A 21,371-nucleotide genomic window follows, 5' to 3' on the forward strand; every position below is an offset into this window, starting at 1 on the left:
AATCAAAAAATACGCAATGATATCAAGATTAATAAAATTATGGGCTTTTGTTGAACCATAATTATTTGTGATTTCCATCAAAGATATTTTTTGGTTATCAAAATACTTAAACCGAGACAAATGATAAAAATTGTGAAAAGAAACATGAAAATGGAAAATGGTTTTGCGAAATAAGAAGTGATCAAGAAAAATCAAACAAGGTTATTCAATTGATAAATATTTTTTTGATCTTTTGTTTGAAAAGAAAAGAAAAGAAAATTTTTTAACTGTTTTCTTTTTTGAAAAAAGTTGAGAAAACGCATTTTATTAAGAAGTTCAATAAGAACTGCTTTGCAAATGATGAAATTTTAGTACTAAAAAATTCATTCTATCAAATGTAAAAAATTTATCAAAAACTGTTTTTCTTGATTTATATGAAATTTTTCATCGTAACTTTACAAATTCATCAACTTTAAAAATTTGAAATTGTGAATGAATCGTTCGATTAATATAAAAAATTTGGTGAAAATATAAACAATGGCTTAAATACTGGAAATTATGATTCTCATTTTTGTCTTTGGATTATTTTTCGCTCTTGAAGGCAAGCAATTCAAAGGAATTGAAAGGCTACCAGATTCTTATGATATGCGAAAAGCAAGACCTGGAGTACTAGGACCGATTCGAAATCATGAACGCTGTAACGCTTATTGGGCATTTGCTGCATCGACAGTTTTTACTGCTCGTTATAACATTAAATGTCATGCAAACATTACACACTCTGTTCAAGATCTTATTTCTTGCGACCTTTCCGACAATGCTTGCATCAGGGGAAATGGAAAAGATACACTCGATTGGATCCAAAAAGTTGGAATAACTGATGAACGATGCTTCATTTATACTTCATGGACAGGACACGTAACAAAATGCATTCAAATGTGTCACAACGGTTCAAATATTGTCAGACATAAATATTCTAATATTACATATTACAACTCTCCAGATGATGCAATGTACAGTGTAATGAATGAAGGTCCGGTTGTTATGAATTTTCCTGTTGATTCTACTTTTGAAAAATATAGCGGAGGAGTATATGCCCCCAAAAATGCTCAATTCGTTGAAGTTAGAGAGGCTGCTCTCATTGGTTGGGGAAACGAAAATGGACAACGTTATTTCATTGGTCAAGCACATTATGGTGAGAAGTGGGGAGAGGGCGGATATTTTCGTTTATCGCGTAATCTCTCGAATGACATGGATTTTTACGCTGGAACTCCAAAATGCAATTAATAAAGTTGAATGAATTCTCAAAAATGAATTTTGATATCGTTTTTGAAGCAATTTATGAGTGTAACTTTCCGCATATTGTAAATGAAAGCAGAAAAGTTATAAAAGTTCATTTTATATAATATTTTTTAAGATTATTTATAACTCTGTAATTTGAAATAAGTTTAATTGTTCAATGATTATTCTTTTAAGTTACAAGATTTATTTTGTTTTTTACAATAAGCAATTATTTGCATGTTTGTGTGCGAGCGAAACATTTATTATTTTATTATTATTATTTTTATCAAAAGAAATCAAAAGTAAAAAATTAATTAGTTCAAAAAAAGAATTGCAAAAAAAGTTTAAAATTTCACAGTCAACAAAAAACGATATTATAAACCTTATTCAAATGACACTTATTAATTCTTTCATAACATTTAGCTGAAAATGAAAATAATAAACATTACAACAATTTCGTAGATGCTTTGAAGCAGCAAAGAACAATTCATCTCAGGTTGAATTTTGAAGCAATGCAGTTTAAATGGCAAAGAAGAAAATACGAAGGAGAAGAACCTAAGAGCTAAGAGAGAATTTTAAAACAGTTATGAAGTGTTTCTGAAATGTGTCCAAAAGATGTTGGGATGGACGAATAAGAACAGGTTCCGAAACAACTTTTGTCGCCATTCGTTGATGAATGAATGAAGAAAGGTTTGACTCGGGCTCAATTTTACTTGAACCACACAATCGAACTTCAATTAAACTGCAGATTTCAAAAATGGTTACAAATCATTTAAAAAGTAGTGTAAAATAAAAATTAAATAAATGTGAAGAGAAGAAGATAAAAAACAAACTGGCGAAGCTTCATCCACTGAGTTTTGATATCAGCTGGTGGAAGAGGAGGAACAGTTGAGTTGAGGCGCATGGTTAACAGATGCCATATCAGCACTTGTGAAAGATGGAGGAGGGAAGCAAAGAAAGACATTGATTCATCTATAAGCAGAATACAATTTGATACACAAACAAATAAAGGAAAAAAAAAAACCATTTGTGTCGACAATGCAAAAAATGAATAGTTGCAACAGTGAAATGTTTAGAGAATTGAAAATGAATGATAAATTAATCAATACCTTGTTTTGAGTCTTCTGGTGGTAATGTGAGGCGAAGAAGAGCAGGATCGTCTATTCTCTGAGGCAAGACAACAAAAGGATTTGAGAGCACCCTTGCGAAATTGAGAGTGTTCTAATAGCCAAGCATCAACAGAGCACAAAACATAGCAAACGATAAAAATTATAATTGAAAAATAGAAAAAAAGTAACATTGAGAATTATTAAAATATCAAAAGAATAGAAATTAACAAACAACTTTCGTCTGGCACACAAACGGAGTCACATTTCGAAAGAGAAGAGCAAGGCGCTTCAATGTCATCCCTGCACAAGTGCAGCACACAACAGGAAGATGCTTTTTCCTTCTCTTTCTGCTTGGAAGTTGAGGAGCTGATATCTTCCTCTCAGAAAGCAGATTCCCCCATTCGTCAGTCGGTGCAGTGTTGTTTATTGAACTTCTCTTTTTTACTGACTTTGCTGTTGAAGAGCTTCCATTTGCAGGAAGAATGACCGGTCCATTTGACGTTGCTTGCAGAGAAGATTCAGAAATTGACGATTTCATTCCAACGACTTCAGCTGGAGAAAGCAGTTGCTGTTTCAACTTTGCCAGTTCCTGCTCCTTTTCTTCTTTTGCTCTTTCTCTTTCCCAAATGCGTAGCTGCTTTCGCCTTTTCCTCTCAGCAATCAGCCACTCGTCTCCGATTTCTTTCTCCTTCGGCTTTCTTGCTGTCATTCGCTCAAAGCTTCCTTGGAAGCGGAGAGGCTGCTCAGTCCTATCGCTCCAGGAGGAGTCATATTTGCTTTCAAGCCCACCTTCACCAGATGCTCTTTCTTCTCTCTTGCGCCCATTGCTCATAACTTCGCGAACGATGCGATCTTCGAATTCTCCTTCTGCAAGAGTACTCCGTTTGTCGCTGTTTGTTTGAAGAACCGGAATTTCTGTTGGAAACCGACTCAAATTCTGTTTGCCATCGCTTTTCTGCATATCAGCATTCTGACCTTCAATTGCAGAAGGTTGCAGTTCTCCTTTTGTGATGGTTGATGGCTCGTATCCGATTGAAGATTCGGCTGATGATTGAGAATCTTTCTGCTGCCTTTGCCTTTGCATTCTCAGCCGACTTTTTTCACTGGTGAGCAATTCTCTTTCTGGAGCCACATCTTCCTTTTGAAGAGGTGCTTCAATTGTTTGATCATTTTGATTGATGCTCTTTTTCTCTGAATCATTGGAACTCTGTTTTCGCTTCGCGTCCACACTGGCTGTCATTTCATCGTTTTCTTTTAAGTCATCTTTCAATTGTGTGCTGATGATCAAAGGAGCTTTCTCAGAAATCGCTTCTTCGATTGGCAGAGATTCGAATGACATATGGAGAGTGAAGGGATGAGGTGACCTTTGGCGAAGTGACGGCTTCTTCTTTTGGAGCCAAGAAGGAATGTGAGTTGGGGAAATGGATGGATCACTGTTTGAAGAAGAAGAAGAAGAAGAAGAAGAAGAAGAAGTGAATGTGGTTGTTGGAAAGGATGGTGTGTGAACAAAAGACGAAGAAATAGACGAGCGTTGAGGTGACGTGGAAGAAGGAGAGCCAAAAGAAGGAATTGGAATGTATTGCTGTGATGGATGAGGTGATTGTGTGCCTTGCCCGTTCAGATGGCTGCCTGAATTGTATCTTTCTCCAAAAACAGGCGGAGATTGGGATCTCGACAGCGAAGAAGTCAGGTTTGCTGACGTGTTCCTTGTTGTGTTGAATGGAGATACTGATCGTCTTGTTTGTGCTTGTCCTTTCAATCCGCTTGCTGCACCCAACATTGCCTCACCTTTGCTGCTGCGATCCCTGTCTCTTCTCCTCTCAACTGGCGTGCCAGCCTCTGATCGCTGTGCATCTTCGCCTGCCATTCCCGAATCGACAAGATCAAAATACGACAAGCCACCAAAGTCTTTGAAATGTGGCTCGACAGCAGCTGACAGCTTGCCGACTGTTCCCAGTTTTGTTCCCCCTTGAGTCAAAAGAGGTGGCAACCCTGAAGAAAAAGAAGGGCGTGCTGTGAAAGAATCAGGAGGTGAAATGATTGGTGAAGAGACAGAAGAAGAAGCTGCCGAAGAAGTTGTTGAAGAAGATGCAGGTGGAATGATGTTTTGTCGATTCGCAGAATCTGCAGTAGATACAACTGAAGGAAGAGCTGTCATTTTTTTAGCTTTTTCTGATGAGGACGAGAAAACAAACAGAGGTGGAGGAACAGATGATTGAGACGGTGGTAAAGTTGACCCCAAGTCAAAGCCGTAGGGCTGCTCTGTGCCCAATCCCCTTCGTTCGATCCGCTTGAATGGAGGCAGTTCTTCTTCCTCATTGAACCCACTTGATGTTTTACGCGACAATCTCCCTATTATTCAATTCATGGAAATTTCCATTGCGCACAAAAAAACAATAAACATAGAAATGATAAAATGACATTTATCCAAATATATGAAAACTTTCAAATAATTAGATATTTAAATCAAACCTGCTCCTAATATCACTGAAGCAGCAGCAGCAGAAGGAGGAGGTAAATCAGATGGATCGATGAAGGATGAATCAAATGGAAGCGGAGCGGAAAGAGGCTGAGCGTATGTTAACGAATGAACTTCTTCTTCTACTGCTTCTTCCAATTTTGGTGTTTGCGAAAATGACTGAGGAAGAGGAGAAGAAGGTATTATTCCAGAATTTTTCTTTGGTAAGGGAGGCGATTGAGGTCTTGTAACACTTGGAGAAGAAATGCGCCCTGGTCCTTTTCCACGAGAAAAAGAAGATGTCAATGGATGCGCACTTCTTTGGACATTGGCTCCTGCATGATAAGCTTGCTGACTTGAATAAGAAGAATTTTGAGATGAAATGGATGAAGAAAGCCTTAATGCTTGGCTTGAGTGAAGTTGAGAAAATGGCAGAGATAGAGCTCCACCGATAAAAGAACCACTACGATCTCTAGTTTGATCTTTTGAAAATGGACTCGAAGAGAGCTGTGGAATTTCTTCAGTTTTTGAAGTGTCGTTATCAAATGAAGATTTCAAGTTTGCCTCGACATTTGCACTTGATTCATTATCCGTTATAAATTGAGAAAAAGACTCTTCAGGGGCAAAATAATCATACAGTGGAGTATTATTTGGATCATTGGAAAATTCGTCTCTTGGAATTGGAGGTGAATGAAGAAGACTTGACATTCCTGTTAATTGGTATGGTAGCACTGTAACAAATATCAAATCACATTCTTCAATAACTTTTTGGTTGTCGTAACACACAAAGACTCCTTCCTTTTGGAAATGAGAAAGCGTTTCAGGCCTTCTTGTTGATACAACAAATTTGTGCGGCTTTATTCCACTGAAATCGAGAAGAGTTCTAAGAAGTAATGATCCAACTGTACCACATCCAATCATTCCAATTTTAAAATCATAACTGGGATAGAAAGGTTTTCTAAGGAGAGAAATAGTTTTAGTAATAAACAAGGCTTGCAAAGATATGGCCACATTACACAAAGGAAATAGTTCAATATATGTTTTGTCAGAAGTTTTATTGTTTAAAATTTCTGTTACAAATGGATCAAAATTCTCCATGCGAAAGAAATTCCAAAAAAAACAAAAAAACAACTGTTCAAATGTAATGTTGGGCAAATTGATCAAAAATTGGAAAAAAAAAATAAAATAAAACGAACGCCAACAAATCAAACGAAGACATCGAAAGACTAATTAGTTATAAGCGCGTTACGTTAATAAATTGGTAAAAAAAATTAATAGAAATCGTTTTTAACAAAAAACAAATAATCAACATAAAATATAACTCTTTGCAAAAATTGCAAAGGCAACCAATATATACACATGATCAAATAAAAGAAAACAAAAACAAAAAAAGAAAGAAACTCAAAAAATAAAACATATGATTTTTTGAAAACGCTTTTTAAAAATTATGAACCGTCAAGTGATTCATCATCATCTTCAGATTCCATCATTCTAATAAAAAATATTTACATAAAAAATAATTAAATTGTCAAAAACATTAACATTTCTTTGCAAAAACAATATGAGTGAAACACACTTTCTTCTTTTTTCTAACACATCATGAAGCGAAAGAGCAATGCATGATTTTAATGATTGCCTTTGTATTGTTGGTGTCTGTACAGAAGAAGCAGGTGTGGAATCTGTTGAAGTTGCATGTGAACTCTGAGCTGTATCAACTGCTGGTGAAATATTTGATGATGGAGAAGATGCTGAAAAGCATTGGGGTGTTCCTGAAGCAACTGATGAAGATGATTCAGTTGAACTTAAAGAAGATGATTCGACTTGCGATGAAGCTGCAGACAATGTTGCCGGCGCGACCGGATTTTGCGGAGGAAGCGAAGGTTTTGAGGAAGGTATTTGAGGATTCAGCGACTGCTGAGAGGCATCATGAGAAACCGGTGCGATTGGAGGAGGGCGATTTGGTACAGGAGGAGGCGGAAGAGAAGGCTTTAATGGAGGAGGATGTGCAGGTGGGTTAGAGACAGATGACTTTTGAGCACTTGCCAAGGTATGTTGCTGTGAAGACGAGGATGAAGTGTCTAAAGAAGTTAAAGATGATGCTTCAAATGAAGGCTTAGATGCCAATGATTCTTGAGCTTCTGTTGACAATCCTTTTACAGTTGCACCAGACGAATCAAAAGTTTGTGATTGATTCTGAGAGAATAGTGAAGAAGGAGATGGCTGAGAGTTACTACTGTTACAACTTGTTTGTTCCTTTGCTGGCTGAAGAGTAACGGCTCCTCGTTTTTTCTTCATCACAATTAACATCACAATACCAGCAAGCTTTGATATTTCTTCAAGTGGAGGAGTTTCATTATCATGATATTTGCTTGTCAAATTCATTAAAAATTTCATCAAATCTGGATCCCCTAATATATCATCGTCTGTTAGCCCCTGTGAACGAATTACATCAAGAACATCAGAATTAAATGAACCGGATAGACTTCCAGATTGCGAAGAAAATCCCATTCCATGCCTAAAATCAGTAGGTAATCCAATGACAAGTTGCTGAGAGCCCTTTCTTTTGAAAATGCGACTCAGAAATCCACCTTGCGACGAAGATTTTGTTTCTGTCTTCAATTGTCCTTTTTTCATATCTCGTAAAAATATTTGAAACTGCTTTTCAAACATTGATGCATCACCAGGATTTACAAACAAAAAACCGAACCAGCAATTATCTCCATAAAATTGGATAAAATGTTCATTCGCCTTCACTAAAGACAGTCCTGAGTAGCCTTTAAAAAAAAAATAACATTCAATATAAGAAAAAGAAAAATCAAACACTCATAAACAAAATTCGGACGATAAGGAGTCTTTTCTAGCTCTACAATAACTAAAAATGATTGCTGTGCCTTTATTGTAAGGAATAAAGCTCCATAGACTCCTGAATATTGCCATTTCGTTTGTACCTCTTCATATAATTGAACAACTCCTCCAAATAATGAACTATCCCCATTAATTTCAGCTTTAATATTTTCAACTTCAGAAAGAGTTAGGGTCATATCCAAAGGGAAACTTTAAAACTGATCAATGAGAACTGCTGTATAATTTTTTTTCGAAGAAAAAAAGTATTTATTGAATGATTCATATTCGAAAAATATGAAAAAAACAAATTCAAGCTTTCTGTTTTTTTCACAAAAATATAAAAATTAAAACACTTGCATTCATGGAATAAAAAAAACAAACAAATAAAAAATTGAAAAATTGAAAACAACACAATAAAAACAAATAAATAAAATTTCAAATTTTGAAACAGTTTATTCTTATATTCTTTTTTCTCCTTTTTAAAAATAAATGCAATAGAGAATAATTTTTAAAAAGAAAATATTAATGGGGTCTTCTAAAAAAGCCTAACTGGCATAGAGATCAGACTGTAAAAGAAAAATGGTATTTTTTTGCTATTTTTGCCATAGTTTAATTATATATCGATACTGTCATACTAACACATTGCATTTATTCAGCTGAGGCAATACGAAATCATTGGACGTCATTATCCAAACTCAAGAATTCAAAAGCCAAAGTTGTACAAGATGAAAATCTTTGCACAAAATGCAGTTGTTGCTCGTTCAAAGTACAACTACTACATGACTCGTCTTCAAAAGACAAAGAAGTCAAACTGCCAGATTTTGAGAATCAAGCAGGTATTTTTATTTTCTCTCTTATCTTGCAATTTTCAAATTATTTGATCGTAGATTGTTGAGAAAAGACCACTTCAAGTTAAAAACTTTGGAATTCTTTTGAGATTTGAAAGCAGAACAGGAATTCACAACGTGTATAAGGAATATAGAGATGTTACACAATGCGGTGCTGTTCAGCAAATGTGTATGCGAATGAATTAAAGAATTATTAATTCTGTTTAATTATCGAAATGCTTTTCTTTTTTATCTCAAAGACAATGAAATGGCCTCACGTCACGCTGCACAAAAAACTGGTATTCATATCATCTCTGTTGTTCGTCTTCCAAGCAAATCTTGCAGACGTGCTAATGTTAAGGCCTTCCACGTATGATAATTTTTTTTATGCGGATTTTATATTTTTATTTCTATTTGCAATTGTTTCGCAATTTTTTTCAAAAATAAACAGAATCCTGACTTGAAATTCCCTCTTCTTCACAGAAAGAGAAGACCAACAACACGCGACTACAGAACAGTCTTCAAGGCAAAACGTCCATCAACCATCTGGTAATCAGCACATATTCCTCACACCTCATGATTTTTGCATTCTGATCAAATAATCCATTTCCTAATGCAAAAATTCAAATTCAAATTTCTTTTTTCTAATGGAGAGAAGAAGGTTCTTAGAAAAATAAAAATTCTTTTCGTTTAATCAAATATTCATATGTTAAATACGGAAAACGCAGAAAGAGAAGTGAGGACTGCATTTATCAGCTTAGTGAAATGAAAAAACAAGAAAAATTCTATAAATCGAGGAACAAAAAAATTTGAAGTGAGCTTTTAGTTTCAAGAATATTCATCTTCTTCATTTTCGTCAATGAGATCATCGTATACTTCGTCAATATCTTGTGGTATTTGTATTCCATATGCATTCTCTTCTTCATTTTCATAGGCATCGTCAAATGTCATATGCTGAGCACCGAATATGTGACCTTCATCTTTCTCGTTTGCTTCTTCGTTTGCTCTGTCTTCTGATTCCAGACCAGCTTGATAAGTCAGCGCTTGCTCATCTTGCCAGTCCATTTCGCTGTTTCTGATGTCCATAAGCTGCTTCTCCTTCACAATATCCTGCATCACCTCCACAGCACCTGTACCCAAGCGGCATCTTCTCCCCACCACAATTGCACCAGACGCTGTTTTAGTGTTATCAGACTCACCTGAAATGGCTGACTGGCTCATAAACGAAAGTGTCGTCTCGAAGGACATCCGCTGCAGAGGCGAGCCGACGTCTGTCATTCCAACACGAGAGAACGGCGTGTATCCTCCTGTGAATGTCATCTTCTCTCCAACAAGCGCCAGATGGCGTGGATCAACACCAATTCCGTACACATTGAACACACTCCGCAGCTCACTGATGATGGTTGCTCTGGCTGCTTCCACACCATACGCCACAAGCATCGCATAAACTGAGTTAGACACAATGGAATCAACAAGGAGAACAGACGCATTTTCCATGCTGGCTTCAAGTTTGGCAAGCTGCCTTCGAAGGTCGACTTCAATTTCGTCATCTTTGTCAAAGTCGCTGCTGCTACTGCTGCTGTCTTCACTGTCGTCGTCTTCCTCCTTTCTCTTGGATTCCTTCTGCTTCTTTTTCTCTGCCTTTAACTGTGCCTTCCTCTTTTTCAGCTCCTTCTTAATCTTTCTTCTCCGCCTGTTCAGAATTCCTTCTGCGAAGATCGAATCAAAGGCAACCATGGCTGGCAAGTTAACACCATCAGTCATCAGCATCAGCACCTTCTTTTTCTCCTTCACTTTTTCTGTTTTTCCTGTTTGTGGATTCACACGTGTAACTTCGACCTCTTTATCAGCTTCAGAGATTTTGGCTCTTTTGATTCCGCTGACAGAGCGAAGTGGGAATGTCTTTGCAATCTTCTCAACAAGTGACCGGATAGAAACCCTCTGACTTTGCACAGGAACATTCAGCATAACTGTGAAGCGCGGACTGCTTTCTTCGTCGCCTTCTTCCTCTTCCTCTTCGACTTCGGCACTTGCAGAGGGCTTTTCGTTCTCTTTCTCAGGTTCAGATTCAGAAACTGATTTGGATGAGCGAGATTTGGCTTTTTTAGATGTTTTTCCTTCCTCTGCGCTTTCCTCGTCTTCATCGTCTTCCTCTTCTTCTTCGTCTTTTTCCATCTTTTTCTCTTTTTCGTCTTCACTTGACTCGGAATCTTCTTCCGCATCCATTGCATCAGATGATTTGATAGTCTTCTTTTTCTTTTCTTTGCCACTCTTTTTCGCTGATTTAGTTTCTTTTTTGCCTTTTGCTTTTTCCTTTGCTTTATCTTTGCCTTTCTTTGCAACTTCTTCTTCATCGTCCTCTTCCTCATCGTCGTCTTCGTCTTCCTCGTCTTCATCATCATCTTCCTTTGCTGCTTCAGAAGACTCATCATCATCCTCATCATCATCATATGTTGCTTTTTCCTTTTTGTGGTGTTTCTTTGCGCTTTCTTCATCAATCTCATCCTGATCATCATCTTCGTCTTCATCATCATTGTCTTCTTCTCCTGCTTCAAGCATCAGACCTCCTTTGCCCTTGCGCGCTTTCTTCTTTCCGCTTCCTGCTTCGTCTTCGTCATTTCCTGCTCCTTCTTCATCATCATCGTCTTTGCCTTTCTTTTTCCTCTCTCCTGCTTCATCGTTGATTGCCTTCTGAACTTCTAATGATTCCACATCCTTCTCAAAAGCTTTAGCTTTGATTGCTTTGTTCAGCTCGCTCTGTATTTTCTTCGTCAGTCTTTCTCTCAAAATGTTCTTCAGCGCTTTCTTCTCCACACCAAGGGAGTCTGTGATGGTTGAGTACGGCAGAAAGTCCATTTGGATCTCCACTCTGCGCACAGCAAACTTCGATCGTACAATTTGTGTGTTTTCTCCTTTCGACGACGAAGACAGACGCGGCGGTGCAGCATGATCCATCGAAGCTTCAGCACCAGACGCGTTCTCGATCCACTCTTGTATCACAATTTCCTTGAGCACATCAGCCAGAACAACTCGATTCAGCTTCTGTGCCATCAGCTCGGCCTCTTCGCGTGTCACTCCTTCAGCAAGCTGCACAGTCATCGTGGGAGTCTTCATTTCGATTGAGGCTGTTGTCAGAATTTCCTTCAGACGAGGAATACCCAACGTCACATTGATTTCACCATGGCCAGCTAGATGGAATGTGTTCAGTGTCATCTGCGTAGATGGCTCTCCAATAGATTCAGCAGCGATGATACCGACCATCTCGTTGGGGGTGATAAGCGAGCGCATGTAGTGCTTGAGGCCAAGAGAGAGAAACTCTCGTGCAGAGACAGGAAGACGAGAGGTTTTGGAGGCAAGGAAGGGAGAAAGAGAGGAAGAAGCAGAAGGAGCGAGAAAAGACTTGTCAGTCAATGGAGAAGGCATGTTGGTGTTGAAAGGATATCCACGTTCTTTCACTTTGTCGAAAGTGTTCAGTTTCAGTTCTGAGAGAGCAAAATCATAGCAATTATTGTCATTCACTTTGCTTTTGTGGTGCTTACTTGTCTTTTGAGATTCCTCGTTGTTTGCTGGCTCATCAGGAAGGAATTTTGAGCGATTCTTGAAAGTGAATGCAGCTAATGCTTTGAAGTATGCCTCGCTGGTGACACCGAATGTGTTGTAAGGAGAATAACGTGCAAGAAGTGGGTCATTTGCACTAAACAATTCAGCTGAACTTGAAGTATTTGAATTAGCATCTGAACTTGTTGAAGAAGAAGAAGAAGAGAATGAATTTTCTTCAATTTTTTCGGATTTTCTTTTTTTGCTTTCTTTTTTCTCTTTTTTACTCTTCTTTTTGGAATCTTTCTCTTCTTTTTCTTCTTCCTGATTCTCATATTTGAACAAAGGAATGGACGACAAGGTATTAACTATCGAATTATCCAAAAACAGCGCCTTCTCAATTGGATTCATTGGAAGCTTATTGTTCAGTTCAATTTCCTTTTGTTGGCTTTCTTTCATCGCCTTTTCTTCCTCGTCCAAGTTCATTCCCAGAAGATCTTCCACTTCAATGTCCATTGCTGATGGATCCTTTATCTTTTGGTTGCCTGCTCCGTCTTTTCCTTCTTCTTTCTGCGCTTCTCTCTTCAACATCAGAGTGTTCATACGCTGGATACGAGCAATCTTCTCTTCCTCAGCCATCTTTTCTCTCAGCACATCTGCATTCATTGCCATCAGCTCGAAGTTCTGCAGCATCTTCGTTGCACCTACTTCTGTTCCATCTTCTCCATACAAGAACTCCACAATTGAACCATCGCCCACATCTCTCACTGAGCCATCATACTCAACACGCAGCCCTTCCATGCCTTTGATCAAGCACCGCTGCAGATACCCAGAACGAGATGTCTTCACAGCCGTATCAATCAGCCCTTCTCTCCCAGCCATCGCATGGAAGAAGTATGGCCCTGGAAGCAAGCCAGACAAGAAACGATCGTAGACAAACCCACCAGCCACTCCTTTCATCGAGAAACGCTCGTAGCACGGCAGACTGCGCCCAGAGCTGTTCATTGGCACTCTCTTGCCTTCCAGCTCCTGCTGGCCCAACAGACAGCAGATCTGAGAAAAGTTGACAATTGACCCTTTGGCACCAGATGTGGTCATAAGTGCCAGAGTGTTTGATGGGAAAGACTTTAACAGACCAGATGGAATAGCATTTTTGATTGTCTCAGATGTCACTTTGTGCAGACGAGACTTGACAATACCATCCAAACGAGCTATGTCTTGAGCGGTACGCATGCATGTTGCCAGCAACGTGCGGAATTTCTCAGGAAATCTGTTGTGCGGCAAAATGGGAGATTTTGAAGTGGCATCAGGTTTCAGCACTGCTTTCAGGGCAGGCAGAGTGGTGCCAAAGGTTTCCTTAAGTTTCTGATCTCCAATGAACTCGTAATAGCACTCCCAGACTCTGTCATCTTCTCTCTCCAAAGTCTCCTCACGCTTCTTCGTCGCGCTTTCAACCAAGATCATATCTTCAATGCCGCAGGTGAATCCGTGGTAGTTTTGGATGAATGCTGTCAGCAGCCTCCCGAGTGAAGTCAGAAGAGCGCCGGCAGACCGAGCGCCATATAATTCATGCACACTGTGGACAAGCCCATGTGACGAGGCACCATACTGCGACTTCTCCACCACACCATGTAGAAGCACATTGTTGCGGATGTTCACAATACCTTCAAGCTCATGGCCTTCTCCCCACAAATCAGCTGGCACTTTTGTCTTGCTGATAAGATTGAGCGGCGGGCGTCCTGTTCTTCTGCTTCCCTTTCCGATACCTCCTCCGATTTCTCCTTTGTTCTCTTCGCTGACATTGCTCTCTCCAGACTTCACACTCATGCCTAATCCACTCGATGCCAATGAATACATTGACTGTGCAGTAACATCCACTGCATCTGCATTCCCTGCTTTATTTCCATTGGCTCTTCCTTGTTCATCTGTTCTGCCTCTCCCTTTATCGTCGTTGCCAGTGGTAGAAGTTGTGGAAGAGCGTGTGATGAATTCCAGAAGTGCCGTTATCACTTGCTTTCCAGTGTACAACTTCCTTGGCTTCAAAATGGCTGGTCGCACAGTCTGCATCGAAGGAAGCTCTGGCGAATCAAAGCCATCTCCATCGATGCAACCAGCATAGACAAGCTGCATCCACTCTGAAGGAGTCAAGAAAGTGTCTTTCTTCGTAAGCAGCACACCTGCACCAACGTGATCCTGAATAAGCCCACGAAGAGGAGCACCAGAAGCAGGAGAGCAATAGTGGTAGTCTGCAAACATGATGCTGTATCCTTCAGCCCTCCCCGCAACACGCTGCAAGAAATGCATGTTCATCTCATCACCATCATAATCAGCGTTGTATGTGGCACAGTTAGCATAGTGCATTCTGATAGTCTTCTGCCCCTTGAGCACTCTCACTCGATGGGCCATAATTGATGGACGATGAAGAGTGGGCTGTCTGTTCATCAGAACAACATCGCCGCTGCACAAGTGGCGATAGACACGCCGTGGATACGATCCAACTGGAGCAGCATTGTACACCCCACCTCCCTCGGCGCTGGTCCATCCGCCTCTTCGCATCGACTGCAGAACAACACTCGACGATGCAGGTGTCTTGCCACCGTTGATCAGCGATGTGGCAGCACTAGCAATTCCTCCACCAGCAGCTCCACTGCTTGTCTTCAGATGGTATGATGTGCCCAACTGCTTGGCGAGTGCACGCCTTGACTCAGCAGAGTAGTGTGTGAGGTCGATGTATCGTCCTTTGCTGTCTTCCAGTCCAATTGCACCTGGATGTTCATCTGGACCGTTGATGATCATCTGCTTCAGACGCTCCACATTGAATTCTGTCACTCCCTCAGGAAAAGATAAGTGCTTCGCAAATACTTCGGGAATACCAATCTCTGAGGTGTCCAAGGCAGGATCAGGTGATATGACAGAACGAGCAGTGTAGTTGACACGTTTCCCCATCATATTCATCCGGAACAATCCTTCCTTTGACTCCAGAATCTGCTTCAGTCCTTGTCCAACATCCTGCTGTGCACCTGCCATCTGCTGAGCAAACGAAACCATTCTGTAAGATGAAGACTGAGACATAGCATAGGATGAATCAAAAAGGCTATTAACGAAGATCTGCAGCTCAATGGTGTGCTGAGTCAGCTGGTCTTCGATGTACTCTGGGCGTGCATATTGATCCAGAGTGGGAAGATGTGCTCCGCCTGGCACGATTTGTCCCGCTACGCGCGAAATTGCAGCAGAAGCAGACGATCCGAGGTTGACAGTGGAACTGATACCAGCCTGTGCATCCTTTTGCCGCTTGACAAGGTTGAGGAGGATGTTATTTTCAGTGATGATTTTGGAGAGGAGGATGTTTTGGGAGTTCTCAAATATCTGCCCCATCAGCACAGAAGCAGGACGAAACTTGTTTGGGGCAACAGGAATGCAGCTGATGAAGAAGTGCTGCGGAGAAGGAATTAAAGACGCATAGAACGTATCAGCATCCTGGCCTTGACTCGCTTTTGGCTGGCCGGATTCTCCATTGATCCCATTCAACACAACTGGGCGAAGAGACTCAATGTCTGATTCATTTTGCTTTCCTGCTTTGTGTGTTATTTTTCTTTCTCCAGTCCTTCCAGCTCCCCAATAATTGTCTGATACGCCATTCGGAAGGTGAGGATTGTATCTCAATGCATCGTATTTGTTGGCTGATCCAAATGCCATTGTGCACCACTCGCGCTCTTTTTCCCACAGCGCCATCAGATGCGCTTGCACAGTGTGCTGTGGCATGTAAACAAGACCTTTGCCTCCTTTCTCAACGACACTTCCATCCTTCATCGTTTCCAGATCTCGCAAATAATATTCTTTCAACATTTTTGATTTCTTCTGGGAAGCCGAGCTCTGAAAGTGCATAATAATAGATTTAAGTATATAAAAAATGAATATTTCAAAAGAAATTGTTTCAAAAAATCTGCATACAACTGCTGCAATTGATTTCTTTTGTGCAGCGGTTGAACTCTCGCTGCTTTCATTGCCACTTTGACTGCCATCGCTAGAGTCACTGTCACTTTCAGAGTCGTCCGAAAGATTTCCATATTTGCCTTTTGGTGGAGTGATCCTTGTTCTGAATACTTTGCAATGCTCGATTTGCCGTAATTTTGGTTGAATTCTTGGTGATCATCCATTTGGAAGCATTTGAAAGAGAAACATAAAAATAAACACAACAATCAAATTTTGTAAATTAAAAATATGAATTATAAACATTGAATGAATTTAAGCAAACGCTCCACAATTTTGGCATTTAATAGGAAGATCACTGAAAAATGATCTCAATAGCTGCTTTTTCTTTGCTAAAATATGTGTGGTTTTGGCTTTTTCCGACAAATGAGAAGGACATCCTTGAAATGTTTTCTTTGAAGACCCACTTTCTTGAAGCTTTTTTGTTTCTTCTCTTACAAATTTCCAAAGTTCATCAAGTTTGTTTCTTATAATTGTTCTTCCTTCTTCTAACGTTAAAAGTGGAGTATCATCCTCGGAGCTGTCAGATTCTGCCTTTTCTCCTTTAACAGAATGGCTTGCCTTTTCCTCTTTTTCTTCCTTTTCTTTGCTCTTATTTATGATTGCACGCCTCTCAGCAGATGCAATTGCATTTACATTTAGAGGAATAGACTCCAGTTCAGCAAGCTTTGACAATGATCCAATATTTAAAAGATGCATAGACAAAACGTAACGTTCAATCTACAATAAACAAAATATGAATTAGAATCTTTTAAACTAACATTAAATCCAAAAAAATATACTTCATCATTGCTTCTAAGAAAATGATGACAACAAAAACACATCGACTTCAGTACACGCATAAGCGTAGAAAAAAGTAAAGGATTGTACGTTACAGTACAAAGTTCAATGTGGCCAAGATGCCCTGGACAATGATCATAATCCATTTTGCATGTACCACAAGAAAAGCTACAAACAAAGTAATAACGCATGATAAATTAAATAGAACTTAAATTTATATATGCGTGTTATCAAACTTTCCGCGACGATCAAATGGTCCGAGAGCAGAATCGTATAAACCATCTTTCACAGGAAGTTGCATCGTATCTAGGACTGCTGGATTTGTAATTTGCTTTACACTTATCTTCCTAATTTCTTCTTGAGTATAAAACCCGAAATTAACACCTTGTATCTCTAGAAGCATCAGTAATCCAAAAACAAAAAAATAATAATATCCTGATCTGAAAAAAAATTTGTATAATCTGAGTTAAAAATTAATTTCTAACTATTGCCAAAGTACAGCATTTATCAAATGGAAGAAAAGGCTATCATGCTTTTAAAGATAATGATTTAATTTTTTACCGATGTATTGTTATACTCGTTTTAGTGATTCATTAATAAATCAAAATATTATTTCGAAGTGAATAGACAAAAGGATTTGCAAATGTAATGGATATATCGACAAGTTATACAAATGATTAAGGATTTTGCAAAAGAAATAAAGGAAATAAAAATGAAGAATAATGCAAATAAAAAGTTGAACAACAGTGTATCATAACAAATAAAGTAGAATTATTAAGATAAATGAAAAATAAAATCGCTGCTTAGTTCCACAAAATAATACGAATTAAAATGCAATTAAAAATAATCTAAAAAAGTGAATAAAAGTTTTTAAGCTTAAAAAGAAGCACATTTCTTCGCACCAATATAAGTCAAATCGACAAAACACTTCAATAAAATAGAATGATATACAAAAGTAATCAATGTTGTATATTCTCTTTCAATTAGTGGAAAAAAAGAGTTTTTCAAACTTCTTTAGAAAGAAAAGAGTTGTATATATTTTTACGCATAGAACATTCTGTTCATTATGCAATAATCAGAATGTACTCAATTATATAAGCAACGACATGAAGTCGATAAGATCGAAGTCAATAACAATAATCATAATTCCAAATAGCTATTAGAATTCTGACATTTCGATTCCTCTGTCTTTGACTGTGTAGTCGTCAGCTTCATCGTCCAATGACGGGTTTTCGTCGTCGTGTCTTCTGTGCCTGTGGCGTCTGTGTCTTTTGCTGTCTGTCGAGTCATCGTCGTCCCCGTCGTTGTGCTTGTCGTGCTTGTGGCGATGCCGTCTATGCTTTCTGTGCCCATCGACATCTTCTTCATCATCTGAGTCATATTCTCCTTGAACATACTTCGGCCAGTATGTACGCCCACATCCCATGCAGCAGACATGGCAGAAGAAGAAGATGAACAAAAGCAGACAAATCATCCAGAACATCATCAGGATGTTAGGCAGCGTCAAAAGAGGAACATCCATAACTGAATATAAAAGCGGAGTAACAACTTTAGGCTCAAGCATATCTAACGCTGCATTGATCAAAACATCAACTTTATCTCCGACGACTGACATGTCAGTTTGAAGTGATTTAATAAGCTTCTTCCCAAATTTGATTCCATCGACAAAAGAATTCAGCGTTTCTTCGCTTGTGAAATCTGTGATAAGTTCGTCAATGACATTTTGAAGTCCGTCTGTAATCAAATGCAGTGGTTTCGATTGCTCTGCATCGTCCGCTGCTTCGTCGTATTGAAAATACATCTTTAATACATCACACAGCCATTTGCCATCTATTTCCTTCAGAAAATCAAGCGATATTGTCATTCCTCCAAAAGAAATTTCTGTCAACTTAGTTATCTGTGAAAGCATGTCTTTTATTTGTTCATTGTTTGAAAGAAAATTCGACTCTGTAAGCATCGGAATCAATCCATTTTCATCGTAAACAACCTTGCTGAGTTCGCGAAGAACGCATCCGAGAATTCCGAACACCAACATCACAAGTCCAAATATAATAAAGATGGCAAATTCACCGCACTGACAGCAGCAAAAGCAGCACGAGCTACGGCACCAAAATGTGCACATCACTTGAAGTGCATACATGGCACACAGTAGAATCAGCACTGCTGCCAACAAATACGCTCCGAGATTGATGTACTTCTTATACGGAACGACATACTGTTCCCATAATTCAACTAATTTATTTGAAGGATCGTTGAATTCAGTTAACTCACTGGCAATTGGCTTGAAAACATCAGTCATTTGAGTTTTTATCGGATCGATAGTATCTTTAATAGAATCTATCTGACCATCGATGCCTTCAATAGAACTACGAATACTTGTAATGTCGAAACTTCCTTGGAAAGATTCCTTGCCTTCTGATATTGAAGTTAACGCACTCGAAACTGATGAACTAACAGCATCCAATGCTTTATAAAATTCATCAATATATGGTTTCATATTACCATCGTTTTTCAAGTCATTACTCGTTTCAAATAATGATAATTGCCGATCAAATCCAACATTCGCCATCTTAAGCTTCCTAACTGAAATTGGAGCTGGAACAGTATAATCTGGCAGAGTAATATTCAGTTCATCTTGGAGAATAGTTAAAGCCTCTTCACACGAATCTGAATCCGAGCCACCAAGCATGTTTCCATCAGTAGAATTTATCCCTGCGCATCTTAACTTGGATTGAATGTATTTAAAGTAAATGGCTGCCACATTATCTGTTGTTACTTTGTCTACATTTTCAGTAAATCCATCTCCAAATTGATCCAAATTTAAATTACCTTTAATCGCTGTTTCAACTTTACTGTTTATTTCATTCAATACATCCAGATTTAAGGTTTCAATTGAAATAACTTCATCCAGAAATGCTAAATAACACAAATAAAGTTATAAAATCGTCAAAATTTTAAACAATAACACAAAAAATCAATTGAAAAAGTAAATCAAATAGCAATATCGACATACCATTCACTCTTACCTTCAATTCATCGAAATCACTCAACAGAACTTTTATATCACTTTTCTCATCGTCCAAATTAACTAATTGTTGAAGTGATTCAATGCTATTATTTAAATCATTTGATATATCACTTTCTGGATTATTAAAATGATGCAAATAATTGTGAACATTTTTAACGCTATTTCTAAAATCGACGTTGCTGGTAATTTGTTGTAAATCATTTCCACTGAAAGGTTTCAGTGAATAAGAAGTTGTGCTTCCATCATATTCCGCATGCAAGCTGCACTGGGGATTTGACTACAAAAATTTTAAAAAAGTGGGGGAAAAGAACATCGTATCAACAAATAACGTGAAAAAGAAAATTTAAAAAAAAAAAAGACAAACAGCTTTCAGTTTTTTAACATCATCTTTTAACGGTATAAATGTATAATCGTTTAGAAGATTAGAAACCACTCTTTCAACTTCACTTATGTTGCTATGAATAATTATTAATAAAAAATAAAACGACAGTTGGCGCATTTAGAAATCCGACAAATAAACATAAAATATTAAAAAATAAAAATTTAATTGAAAAACCAACATACTTTATTGCTTTTGAAACAAAAATTTCTGCTTTATCTAAAGTTTCTTTAATTGGTACTTTATGAAATTCATTTGTAACAAAGTCAAATAAATTATCAACTGCAACGCCCATAGATTCTGGAACTATATTTAAAAAAAATAATTTAAATTATTATAATTGTAAGAATTCCGAAAGTCAAACTTGGTTCGATAGCTGAACCAAGAGCAGGTATTTTCGACATAAATGTTTCCATTTTTGGGAAAAGTTCTTCAACATCGTTGATAACTGAAGGAAACTGAAACGATGCTACAACTCCAACGACAGTGAAAAATGCCATTATAACAGTAACAATAGAAAAGAAAATTTTTGTGCACCAAACGCAGCATGGTTTAGGTCCCGCAATTTTCCAGCAGCAACACCAACAAACAGGCTCCCTTCTTTTGCAACAGCAGCATTGGCAACACTGCGCGAAAATCCAAAGAACCCAGTAAATCAGAATGCAAAGCCAAAATACAACAATTACAGCAATTGGAATTCCCAGGCTCTAGTTAAAAATTGAAAAAGATAAAAGAAATATCATAATAAATAATTTTGTTACTACAAACGATGGCAAGACCAATAACAGTATCGCTATCAAGATTAAAATTATCCATATTCATATTTCCTTCCTCATCAAAAAGTATATCATTAAGCAGCATATTCAAATCAGGATATAATTGAATTTCTCCAATTTTCCCATTGCAAGTGTTTCGAATTGCATTGTGCAATCCATTTGCCATTCCAGCAAACATATCTGGTTTGTTGAAGTCTACGAAAGCAATAAATCAAATATTAAATTTAACCATTAACAACAAATTGTAAACCAGATGCTCCATAGCCAAATACTTGTTGTGCAAAAATAAACGAAATAAAAACGAACATGTAAATTGTTTGATCAACCCATTAAAAAATAAAGTTGATGTATAATTTATATGTTTTCATAGTTTTTCATTTTTATTA

The 21,371-nt window shown here is 38.1% G+C and overlaps 6 protein-coding genes across 6 annotated transcripts; 2 read left to right on the forward strand and 4 right to left on the reverse strand.

Moving 5' to 3' along the window:
- Positions 1-523: 523 nt before the first annotated feature.
- MONOS_1322 (putative cathepsin B8 cysteine protease) lies at positions 524-1,599 on the forward strand. Its single transcript, XM_067865904.1, has one exon. It carries the CDS (start codon positions 538-540, stop codon positions 1,261-1,263), a length of 726 nt encoding a protein of 241 aa, XP_067719444.1. The 5' UTR covers positions 524-537; the 3' UTR covers positions 1,264-1,599.
- On the reverse strand, positions 1,504-5,922 carry MONOS_1321 (oxidoreductase; the record flags this gene model as incomplete). The annotated part of the gene is made up of 5 exons (XM_067865894.1): positions 1,504-1,999; positions 2,091-2,229; positions 2,367-2,478; positions 2,599-4,718; positions 4,839-5,922. The coding sequence occupies 5 exons, from the start codon at positions 5,920-5,922 to the stop codon at positions 1,813-1,815; spliced, it is 3,642 nt and encodes a 1,213-aa protein (XP_067719445.1). The 3' UTR covers positions 1,504-1,812.
- Positions 5,923-5,953: 31 nt separating this feature from the next.
- Positions 5,954-7,900, reverse strand: MONOS_1320 (uncharacterized protein). The gene is made up of 3 exons (XM_067865883.1): positions 7,646-7,900; positions 6,401-7,598; positions 5,954-6,315 (listed from the first exon to the last, which is right to left on the reverse strand). Exons 1-3 carry the CDS (start codon positions 7,863-7,865, stop codon positions 6,270-6,272), a joined length of 1,464 nt encoding a protein of 487 aa, XP_067719446.1. The 5' UTR covers positions 7,866-7,900; the 3' UTR covers positions 5,954-6,269.
- A 296-nt stretch (positions 7,901-8,196) lies between these two features.
- On the forward strand, positions 8,197-9,250 carry MONOS_1319 (putative 60S ribosomal protein L18a-2). The gene is made up of 5 exons (XM_067865871.1): positions 8,197-8,250; positions 8,325-8,504; positions 8,556-8,685; positions 8,756-8,865; positions 8,947-9,250. Exons 1-5 carry the CDS (start codon positions 8,248-8,250, stop codon positions 9,046-9,048), a joined length of 525 nt encoding a protein of 174 aa, XP_067719447.1. The 5' UTR covers positions 8,197-8,247; the 3' UTR covers positions 9,049-9,250.
- Positions 9,176-17,243, reverse strand: MONOS_1318 (DNA-directed RNA polymerase large subunit). The gene is made up of 5 exons (XM_067865860.1): positions 17,039-17,243; positions 16,805-16,970; positions 16,288-16,742; positions 15,984-16,173; positions 9,176-15,905 (listed from the first exon to the last, which is right to left on the reverse strand). Exons 1-5 carry the CDS (start codon positions 17,203-17,205, stop codon positions 9,324-9,326), a joined length of 7,560 nt encoding a protein of 2,519 aa, XP_067719448.1. The 5' UTR covers positions 17,206-17,243; the 3' UTR covers positions 9,176-9,323.
- A 111-nt stretch (positions 17,244-17,354) lies between these two features.
- MONOS_1317 (uncharacterized protein) lies at positions 17,355-21,293 on the reverse strand (the record flags this gene model as incomplete). The annotated part of the gene is made up of 7 exons (XM_067865851.1): positions 17,355-19,718; positions 19,816-20,107; positions 20,195-20,285; positions 20,395-20,515; positions 20,574-20,916; positions 20,978-21,180; positions 21,236-21,293. 7 exons carry the CDS (start codon positions 21,291-21,293, stop codon positions 17,962-17,964), a joined length of 2,865 nt encoding a protein of 954 aa, XP_067719449.1. The 3' UTR covers positions 17,355-17,961.
- Between the last annotated feature and the right edge of the window lie 78 nt (positions 21,294-21,371).

Source organism: Monocercomonoides exilis, assembly GCF_001643675.1.
Source record: "Monocercomonoides exilis strain PA203 chromosome Unknown scaffold62-463630, whole genome shotgun sequence".
Lineage (NCBI taxonomy): Eukaryota > Preaxostyla > Oxymonadida > Polymastigidae > Monocercomonoides > Monocercomonoides exilis.

Excerpts from the sequence above, each read along its gene's own strand:
- MONOS_1322 (XM_067865904.1), top strand. The coding sequence starts at position 538 with ATGATTCTCATTTTTGTCTTTGGATTATTTTTCGCTCTTGAAGGCAAG.
- MONOS_1320 (XM_067865883.1), bottom strand. The coding sequence starts at position 7,865 with ATGACCCTAACTCTTTCTGAAGTTGAAAATATTAAAGCTGAAATTAAT. Across the intron at positions 7,599-7,645 it reads TCCGAATTTTGTTTATGAGT|GCTACTCAGGACTGTCTTTA; the intron begins GTTTGATTTTTC and ends TTTTTTTTAAAG. Across the intron at positions 6,316-6,400 it reads GTGTTAGAAAAAAGAAGAAA|AATGATGGAATCTGAAGATG; the intron begins GTGTGTTTCACT and ends ATTTTTTATTAG.
- MONOS_1319 (XM_067865871.1), top strand. Across the intron at positions 8,505-8,555 it reads AGATTTTGAGAATCAAGCAG|ATTGTTGAGAAAAGACCACT; the intron begins GTATTTTTATTT and ends ATTTGATCGTAG. Across the intron at positions 8,686-8,755 it reads CGGTGCTGTTCAGCAAATGT|ACAATGAAATGGCCTCACGT; the intron begins GTATGCGAATGA and ends TTTATCTCAAAG.
- MONOS_1318 (XM_067865860.1), bottom strand. The coding sequence starts at position 17,205 with ATGCTTCTAGAGATACAAGGTGTTAATTTCGGGTTTTATACTCAAGAA. Across the intron at positions 16,743-16,804 it reads TTCTTAGAAGCAATGATGAA|ATTGAACGTTACGTTTTGTC; the intron begins GTATATTTTTTT and ends TGTTTATTGTAG. Across the intron at positions 16,174-16,287 it reads AAATGCCAAAATTGTGGAGC|AATTCAACCAAAATTACGGC; the intron begins GTTTGCTTAAAT and ends ATGATCACCAAG.